The following is a 9,944-nucleotide window of genomic DNA, read 5'->3' on the forward strand; positions in this document are numbered from 1 at the left end:
ACATTGACAATCAGGACTCCCTTTTTCCAGATGTTGATGTTGTGCCTTCATCACAGTACATAGCCATGGATTTGCCCTCTGCTCCACTTTCCACTCATGATTCCCACACACATGTTGTAGAGAATCCACCACCCACTCACACAACATCCTCTCATGGCATTGAAAGCCAAACAGGCCTTCCTAGCCGAGAGGCAAAGGCCGAGCCTCGAAGCCTACCAAGTCCGCAATATTTGATAATGGAGATGGCAAAATGATATGGACCATGTCAACTGTTGGTACTTTGTGTAAATGCAAATTCCTCTTTGACAAGCGTCACAAAGAGGGAGGGCTCATGCAAAAAATCAAGACTTTTGAGGAGCAATGGTAGAAGATTGCCCAAGATTGCGGCGAGGCGGGATTGCAAGTAAAGTGGGAGCAAGCCCGCGATAAACATTCCAAAATCTGGCCTCAATATCAATGGGTTTGCGACTATGAGGCAAACATACCTTCAGGAAAGTCCTCATACTGGTCTCTAACCCCAAAGCAACGTGTAGCTGAGGGAATGAAGGTGTCCAGGTTCATGCGCAAGCTATGGGATATCATGCATCCAATCTTCCATAGAAAGCGGTGCGTGGATCCAACTGCTAATGTGTTCGACTCTTCCGCGGGCGGTATATGGATCTCTATTTAGTGGAAGCACATAAGCATACCTTTCCTTCAGGTCGCACAAAGCTCCATGAGAATTATTAAATGCTCACAATTTGGTTCTAATTGCAAGTGGAGCTTCAACGTCGCACCAAGGGTGCATGTCTAGCCTTGTGTGCACAAGGCCTAAGAGCGATTTCACAAGCTTCCATTGAAACCCTGCACATTGTTACTTCACAACATGATTTTACCTAGTTCTTGGAAGCAAACCTGTGTGCGTTGCACATTCTTGTGTCACCACTGCACCTTCTCCAGAATTCAAAAATGGACAAGTGTGGTGGGTGAGGATGGGAGCATGTTGAACAAGGCAAGCCCTTCACGCCACTTCTTGTATTGTGAGGATGGGTGCTATGTGGCAAGCCCTTCACGCCACTTCTTGTATTGTCTCTTCCTTCTTCAAAGACCTCATTTTTAGGAGCTTTGTGAAGGTGACATGTGTAGAGAGAGCACATTGAGTTCTAGAGAGTAGTATGGGTTTCAGTTTTTGCTATGCATTCACATAGAGCAGACAAAAATCTAACTTCGCCCGTCTACCAATCATCTGCTGCCACCTTGCAATTTTGATTTTTCTTGTTCACCCACTTGTAAAAGGCATGGTTTTGTAGGCATGTGTTTCGAGTGGTTGTTCTGTGTCCACGGCGATGATGTTTGCAGATGCTTGTTGCGAAACCTACCTACGTCATCTCCACAAGAGTTTTGATCTTGACCAATGAATCAAAACTCTTTTTTAATTCTAAATAGGACACTACACACGAACCAGCTAACCATCTAGTCTACACACTACACACTAACCAGCTAGTCTACACTAAAACTAGCTACAAACAAAGTCGTATTTACATGAAACCAATCATGCCGGTGACATCGACCAAAACACCAAATGGCCTAGTTAAAATTGTCAAAAAAGTACCAAAAGACCCCATGGAGTGTACCTTGTGCAATGTGGAGAGCAGGGAGGAAGGCAAAGCGACGTGCTGCTTTTCACAGGCAGCGTTCAGAGATGGCATTCAATCACCGAATGTGCAGGTTGCAAGCATGCGGGTGCGGAAATGCCCGACTGGAGAGACCCAATTCGCGTCTGCAGAGGGGCGAATTGACGACAGAGACGGGCGTGGCATAGATGGGGGGAAAGGTGCATGCATGATGCATTTTTGCCCATGTCTAGGGAATGGAGTCTTAGAAAACAAGTGGCCAAGCATTCTAGTGTCGAACTCAAAACTGAGGCAACCAACCACCAAGTCAGGGTGGCAGGAATGTTGGCTGGGGGAGGGGGGGAATGGTGTGTCAGGGTCGATTCCGTGGGGAACAGCTTCGGAGGGGGAAGATTAGAGGTGGGAATGGGGGGTCTGAATCTATTCTAAGGCTAGTAATACGTAGAGAGGGAGGCAGCGCTCTTTCATCGCCATCGCCATCGCCATCGCCATCGCCATAGCCAGCTCTTCTTCATTCTCCTTCATTCAGACCAACGCCCTGCCTCGTCTTCACTCCGATGCGATGCCTGCAACTCCGTAGCAGCAGCTGCTGCTTCTCCTTGCTTTGCTTTATTGCTTTCTGCTGCCATCGCCGCCCTCTCACGGGTTTCCCCTTCCCTTTCTTCTCCTCTTCCCCATCCCTCTCCCTCCTTTCCTCCCCTCCCTCCCCAGGCTTTTCCTCCCTTCCCTCCCAACGATTTGGTTTCTTGCCCTTTCCTCTCGGACTCCCTCCCTCACGGTCATGAGTGACAACCACTCCCTTGCTTCCCCCCCACAATGCCTCTTGCCGAATTCCGCATCCGCCCTTCTCCTTGCCGGAAATTCTACCTCCTATTCATCTTGCTCTGCCAGCTCGCCTGGATTGTGCCTTCCACATTTTTCTTCCTCATCCAGGCCTCCACGCCCAGAATCGTCATTCTCCAGTCTTCCGAGTCGCAAGGCCCTAACGCCACGATCAGCTCGCAAGGTTTCGCCGGACCTGTCCGTGTTTTTGGCGTCGGAGAGCTCGATACGGTGAACAGGATCTACGAGGAATGGGAGAGCTTCTGGCCAGCAATGAGGGACCGGCTTCTCGCGAGAGGCTTTGTGGAGCCTTCGGGAAAGACCTGCTTCATATGGCTTGAAGAGTGCTACGCCTTGGCAAAACACGAAGGAATGCTAGACGTGAGCTTCCCATGACTCGATTCTCGTTTTATGGTATGTTCCGTCGAAGCGCCCTCTCTAACTGGTTCCTGTGATTTCTCCTCCAGATTGTTACTGCTATTATCGGGCCGAGGGTTTTGCTATACGGGATGACGGTCTGGCGGGGGCGTAACGAGATTTTGCAGCGGTTTCACAGGGATCTCGAGGTCGTTGGCTGTCCCAAATCTTTGAACGTGGTGCTGGGTGCCAGCGTGCAGTTCATGACCCAGTCCCACAAGATTCCCGAGCGATCGCTCCAGCTGCTGTTGCGCAATATGCAAGCGTTGGAGGAGGAATCGCTGGGGATTTCGAGCCCCAGAGAACGAGCTGCGTTCGTAGAAAGGGTAAGAGGAGGTAGGAGCGTGTGTTCCATTATCAGCTTGCGATCGGTGATCAATCGAGTGATTGACGATATCCGTTTTTGGTGCAGTCTTTTGGAACGAGGGTTAAGAGGATGATCAGGACCCCCGACATCCGATTGGCAACCCTGGAGGGGCGGGAGGGAGAGGCCGTGTTCTTGGAGGGCAGGACGACGTACCGTGTAGGCGAAGCTTCCGGGACGAAGAAGGCTATGCTCTTGCAATTCATCTCGGCGGATTGCAATCTACGCGATCCACGCAACCTGGCGTGGGGATCTAACGGGTTGGATAAGAGCGTTCTCATGCCGCCTGCCCTGCTGGTGTCCGGGGATCGCACGTCGCTCAAGGCGTCCAACGATGTTCGTCTGGGGCTGGTTAAGGCGGAAGCGTGGAAGATTACAGCCAGCGGAGGCCTGGTTCTGGACGGAAGAGAGGAGGGGCAAGGGGACGACATCAGGAGCTACAGGTCGGACCTGTTTCGGAGTGTTACGGTATTTCCGAGGCCCAATGAAACAGTAGCGGCATGGCAGGAGGTGGGGAAATGGAGGTCCCAGGAGTTGGGAGTGTTGTCGACATCGGTGCTGGCGGGGGGTAGGATAGAGCAATTCTATCTGGCGAGGGCGGAGGGGGCGGAGCGGGTGGAATTCCGGAAGGCAGAAGGGGATCGAGTGATAGTGGTGGTGCGTGGAGAGATGCTCTACTTCCGAGCTAGCAAAGATGGAGCTGGAGCTGGCGATGGCGATGGAGATGGGCTTAGCTTCTGTGAGCTGCTGGAGCTGAAACCAGGGAGCGCAGTGCGCTTGAACGAGAATCTGCTCCACGCGCTGGTGCCTTCGGGGCCAGGGGTGGCCTTCGTCTCCTTCCGCTGGGCTGGCTATGGCGATGAAAAGCTTGGAGCAGAAGAGCTTGATCATCAAACTGGGTATGGCGATGGCGACGACAAGCTTCGACCGTTCACAGAAGCCACGGATGGTCGCACCATCTCCCTGTCCAGCGGGCAGGCCTACGACCCGGATAACGATGAGAATTGCGACGTTGTCGTGATCATAGTGGACGGTCACCTCCTACAGATCCTCCCCTCCAAAGAGACAGCGCAGGCACCGGATGTGTTGCTCATCCCTGCCGGCGAATCTTGTGTGCTCTGGAACGTCGGCGGTCCTTCTGTCCGATTCTTCGCCATGCACCTCTGCCGATTCAACGGCACTGCCCAAATCTCCACCTCATTCGGAGCAAGCGGAAAGGTTTTCTGATGAGAGAGACGACTTTCACTTCCAGCCACTCTCTTCTTTCCGGCTTTCGTCATTGGGTTCCTCACATTTCTTGGATGCGCTGGACCCTGGAGTCTGTACCATGATTTTGCGACACGAACATTAACTATTCTTCGCTCTTCTGCGATTTCGAGAAGCTTCCGCTCTCCAGTAATGCACAGAGACCGGCAACTCAGAAGCTCCAAGCTGAACGAAGATTTCAAGATCCACACCATTTTTTCAGTGTAAACAGGTTTCTATGTAGTGCACAGTCAGAGTTTGATGTTTCTGGCTCTCAAAACAACAATGGAGACAAGCTTTAAGAATTTGTCATTAGGCGCCACCGAATTGGTAAGGCGATGTTGTGCGGCCTGGCTATGCCCAATTTAGTACTTCCGATTTCGTTTAAGCCAAACTGGATGGAGAGATTGGACAATTTCTGATGCTTTCCAGTTGGTTGCAGATCTTTTCTATGCATCTTACTTTGTATAAGTCCTTGAGCATTTGAATTTGCAGTGGACGATTGCTAGAGGGTTGGTTCCCAATGTACAATTACGTTACTTCTTAACATTTATTGCCCCTGCAAAGCGAGGGATGTGATGAACTAAGAATCCCGTCCTTATGCCGAAGGGATCCCTGTGGAGATCTTCGTATATTATTTCTGATCCCTCGCCTGCCTTTATTTTTTCTAAACAAAACTTTCCAGGTGACAGTTTGGAGAAAACGTTGCTTAATATTTCAGTTTTTGGTTACCATTTTGGCAATTTTACTACTTGCCATGACAAAAACGTTAGGGGGTGTAAGAACAACCGTTAACCAGCCAAGGAACGCCCACGTTCTCGGAACTTATTCTCTGGCGTTCTGCTATCTGAGAAAAAGCCAAAAGAGTATCGAATGGTACCCAGCTTCCTTCTCTCAGCCCCTATTTTAGCCCCCCCTCCTCTCAGCCCCAGCCCCCGCCAGCCTCTTCTAAGCTCTCAGTCCCTTCTCTTCTGCAACAAAATTTGCAGCCCTTTTGCTTCATTTTTTTAATCTATAGCTACTATGATGTATCATCCATGATTCCATCCTTGGACCTCATGGCATTATGCGCATTGCAAACATCTTCATCAATGTACTTTTTATTATGTGTTTTAAAAAGTTTAAAGCTGAAATGGAAAGTTAAAACTGAATTTGTTTTCCTATTCTGGTACATTTCCATGTGCTTTGATTATGTATCACGAGCTCTTTACAAAAGAGGGGAAATACATGGGTGCACAATTTATGAGGATGGCATCCGTATGGATCCAAAAAACAGTTAAGGCTATTCTTCAATGGCCTTATCTCAGAATTGTTGAAGGTTTACTTGGGATTATCTGGCTTTTCAGAGGGTTCATAAAAGATTATGCCAAAAGTTGATGATTGGATGACGGAGCAGCTTAACGGGAAGGAAAGACCTTTACCTGGCAAGAGGTCGAAAGTTCTGACGCGTTATAGCCCCTGCACTAATGTTAAATGTGACAGATCCGAATCTACCATTGTGGTGGAAGTGGATGCAAGTGACTTTGCTGTGGGAGCAGTGCTGATCCAGGGAGACGGCCAGTAGCTTTCAAAAGTGAAAATGTAGACTCAGCACTACAAAAGTTGTTCAGCCTATGAAAATGGAGGTTTTGCCTATTATCCGTGCTTTCAAGGCATGGAGGGACTGTTTATAAATGGTTCTAAATTTGAGATCCTCATGCATTAGGAAAGTATCAAATGGTTGTGTAACCAAATTTAGTTAAATGGTTGTGTATGAAGACTTTGTATAAATGGATGCTCAAGTATGTGTGGGTGTGTGGATTTGTATGTGTGAGAGCATACTTTTATACTATGCTCTACACCCACTGTTGGGCGCTGATGACGTCAGTGGGGATGTCATAGTAGCTAGTCCCTGCTATGCATGATGGAGTTTATGGTTCTCAATCTTATGAGTGACAACTGCACATGCAAATTTCACCTTGTGAAGTTTTAGTCCAAGTTGCGGCCTGTTGGTATTGGGATAATTCTTTCTATCTTAAATGATGAGTTGCCCTACCAGCTAGATTTAGATTTAGATGCTCGTTTGGGAGAGACTAAAATGAAATCGTTTAGACTTCACAAGCAGTTGTAGCTTGAATGAAGAGATTTGGACTATTTGATTAGCCTTCTCCTTTAGTGCTAGCCTTCTGTTGAGATTGACATCTCCAGGCCTCCACAGGGCGCGCTCCTGCACCCCACCAGCTCCCACGCGACAGGGCCGAAGCAGGGGGACAGAGGGGGTAGACCAGGCCGACCAGCCCCTGGCCGACCAGCTGGTCGGCCCAGTTGGCTGACCGACCAGCTGGTCGGTCTAGGCCAACTAGACCGACCCTCTACCCTGGCCTTCCCTATATAAGGGCCCTCCCCCTCCTCATTTCACTCACCCACTCCAGCAGCTCCTCAGGGCTTCAGTTATTGCCTGCTCCTGGCCGTCCCTACCTGAGCCCCTTAGCTGCCCTGTTGGCTGCCCACGCTCCCTCTGCAGATCCCTCATTCTTTTCCAGGCTCCTCCTGCCTCCTCGCTCCAGGCTCCTCCAGTCTCCTTGTTCCCAGGCTCCTGCCTCTTCGCTCTAGGCTCCTCCAGCCTCCTCGTTCCCAGGCTCCTGCCTCCTCGCTCCAGGCTCCTCCAGCCTCCTCGTTCCCAGGCTCCTGCCTTCTCGCTCCAGGCTCCTCCAGCCTCCGTGCTCTCAGGCTCCAGCCTCCTTGTGCCCCTATCCTCTGCTCCAGTTCAGCCCCTTCTGCAGCTCCTGTTTCTCATCCTGTTCAGGACTCCTTGTATTACAGTTGCTGCCCTGGTTTATGGGCTGAGTTACAGCAGATCTGTTTGTGGCACATCTTGTTGTCTCTAGTGTTCTCTGTGTGATTCTGTAGCTTCAGTTTGCTTACATCTTCCGCTGCCACTTTTAACATGGTATCAGAGCACCAGAATACTCTCTGATCTTGGAGCTCCTGTATTGATGAAGTTGAAGGAGCTTGTCCTCGTCGGCAACTCTCTTTCCCGCTGACTACAGAGCTCTCTTCTTCCCCTTTTTTTTTTTTTTTTTGCTGCCTTTCTCTTGTCGGCAGCCCCGTTCTAGATTTCGATCTGCTCACCAGCACCTATTCTCCTGGTCGGCTGTTCTCTTCAGCCCCTGGTTGCTGTCCACTCCCTGGTTTCAGTCATGGCTGCTGAAACAAAGGATTCTGCTCCGGATCTTCGCGTTCCCCCTATGTCCAGCTTCTTTCAAGAGTCTGACAAGCCTGTACGCATCCCCACTCTTCCTACATTTCCAGATGCTCGGCAGTTAGATGGGACCAACTATTCACTTTGGAAAATTCAGATGGCATCTGTATTGATCTTGCCGAGTTTGTTGATCCTGGGATCCCTCGTCCGTCTCCTGAGGAGGATCCACATGCTTCTCTTATCTGGGACAAATTGAATGCTCGTGTGCGCTCGTTCATCTTTCTCAATTGTCAACCAGGGGTTCTCAATCATATCAAGCACCTTACTTCTGCACGTGCTATTTGGGAATTTCTTGATGGCATGTACCTTCGCGTCACTCCCATGAAACGTATCTCCTTGGAAGTTCAGCTTCGTCGCCTCGATCCGGCTACTTCCTCTTCCATACGGGACCACATCAATAAAATGCAGAGCATGCATCAGGACATCCTCCATGCAGGCAAGGCTATCTCCTCCGAAGATATGGCTATTACTCTCTTATCTCATGTTATTGCTGACAGTCGATACGCCGCATTCTATTCTTCTCTTATTACCTCTGGCCGCCTCAGCACCATCACTTGGGAGGAACTTGTCCCCATGATGATGGATCAGGAGGAACAGTTCATTAAATCCTCTGATGGCCCTTCTGAGGCTCTTGTGGCCCACCATCCCAATCTTTATCTCTTTCATGAAGGACAGCTTCATACCTTCATCATTCTTTATGTGGATGATCTGATTCTTAGTGGGAGTCATACCAATCATATCCTTGCCATTAAAGTTGCTCTTCAAACTGAATTTGAGATGACGGATATGGGCCTCCTCCATTTTTTCTTGGGTCTCGAGATTTGGCAGACCAAGAGGGGGTATTTTGTCTCTCAGCAGCGCTATGTTCACGAGCTCCTCGAAACTTTCCACATGGCTGACTGTCGGCCCATCACTTCTCCCATGGATCCCAACTCTAAACTCTCTGCTTCTGGGTCCACTGCTTATCCTGATGCCTCCCTCTACCGCCAGCTTGTTGGTTCTCTTATCTGGCTACTTAACACTCGACTGGATCTCGGCTTCTCTGTCGGCATCCTCAGTACCTTTATGCAAACCCCTTCGCTTTCTCATTGGCAGGCTGCTCGACGTCTCCTCCGCTATCTTCAGGGGACCTCTACTTTCGGGCTCCTATATACTGCCGGTGGCTCCTCTCCTTCCCCGCTCACTCTCCGAGGTTGGAGTGACTCTGATTGGGCTGGCGACCCCGATTCTCGCCGCTCTACCACGGGCTATGTTTTCTCCTTTGGCTCTGCGGCTATCTCCTGGTCCAGTAAACGACAACCCACGGTCGCCCTATCCTCCACCGAGGCTGAGTATCGTGCTATGTGTAGTGCCACCTCTGAGGCTGTGTGGCTTCGGCGCCTTCTTCTCGATTGTGGTTTTCAGCAACACGCTCCTACCACACTTTTTTGTGACAATCAAAGCTGTATCGTCCTTGCTCGCAATCCGGTCTTCCATGCTCGGACAAAACACATCGAAATTCAGTACCACTACACTCGGGAGAAGGTTCTTGACGGTACCATTTTGCTCCTCTTTAGCACCACTACCGACAACGTCGCCGACATTTTCACCAAACCTGTTTCCTCTCCCCTTCTCCAGTGTCAGGGCTTCAGTTATTGCCTGCTCCTGGCCGTCCCTACCTGAGCCCCTTAGCTGCCCTGTTGGCTGCCCACGCTCCCTCTGTAGATCCCTCATTCTTTTCCAGGCTCCTCCTGCCTCCTCGCTCCAGGCTCCTCCAGTCTCCTTGTTCCCAGGCTCCTGCCTCTTCGCTCCAGGCTCCTCCAGCCTCCTCGTTCCCAAGCTCCTGCCTCCTCGCTCCAGGCTCCTCGAGCCTCCTTGTTCCCAGGCTCCTGCCTTCTCGCTCCAGGCTCCTCCAGCCTCCGTGCTCTCAGGCTCCAGCCTCCTTGTGTCCCTATCCTCTGCTCCAGTTCAGCTCCTTCTGCAGCTCCTGTTTCTCATCCTGTTCAGGACTCCTTGTATTACAGTTGCTGCCCTGGTTTATGGGTTGAGTTACAGCAGATCTGTTTGTGGCACATCTTGTTGTCTCTAGTGTTCTCTGTGTGATTCTGTAGCTTCAGTTTGCTTACATCTTCCGCTGCCACTTTTAACACCTTCGTCATGGCTGAGTTTGCCCTTCACCTCCGGAGTGCCGATAGAAACTTAGTATGAAGACTTTGTATAAATGGATGCTCAAGTATGTGTGGATGTGTGGATTTGTATGCGT

At 50.3% G+C, this 9,944-nt stretch overlaps 1 protein-coding gene across 2 annotated transcripts; it reads left to right on the plus strand.

Moving 5' to 3' along the window:
• Nucleotides 1-2,108: 2,108 nt before the first annotated feature.
• On the plus strand, nt 2,109-5,305 carry LOC147905257 (uncharacterized). Of its 2 annotated transcripts, XR_015543393.1 has the most exons (4): nt 2,109-2,816; nt 2,903-3,178; nt 3,265-4,791; nt 4,904-5,305. XR_015543393.1 is itself a non-coding variant. In XM_087396019.1 (3 exons), the coding sequence occupies exons 1-3, from the start codon at nt 2,430-2,432 to the stop codon at nt 4,441-4,443; spliced, it is 1,842 nt and encodes a 613-aa protein (XP_087252145.1). In that variant the 5' UTR covers nt 2,109-2,429; the 3' UTR covers nt 4,444-5,305. The 2 variants fall into 2 exon arrangements, 1 of the variants encoding a protein (XP_087252145.1); XM_087396019.1 differs by having other exon boundaries at nt 3,265-5,305.
• Nucleotides 5,306-9,944: the final 4,639 nt, after the last annotated feature.

The sequence above is a fragment of the Dipteris shenzhenensis genome, chromosome 1 (assembly GCF_047967505.1).
Source record: "Dipteris shenzhenensis isolate YYH24624 ecotype China chromosome 1, Dip_SZ_1.0, whole genome shotgun sequence".
NCBI lineage: Eukaryota > Viridiplantae > Streptophyta > Polypodiopsida > Gleicheniales > Dipteridaceae > Dipteris > Dipteris shenzhenensis.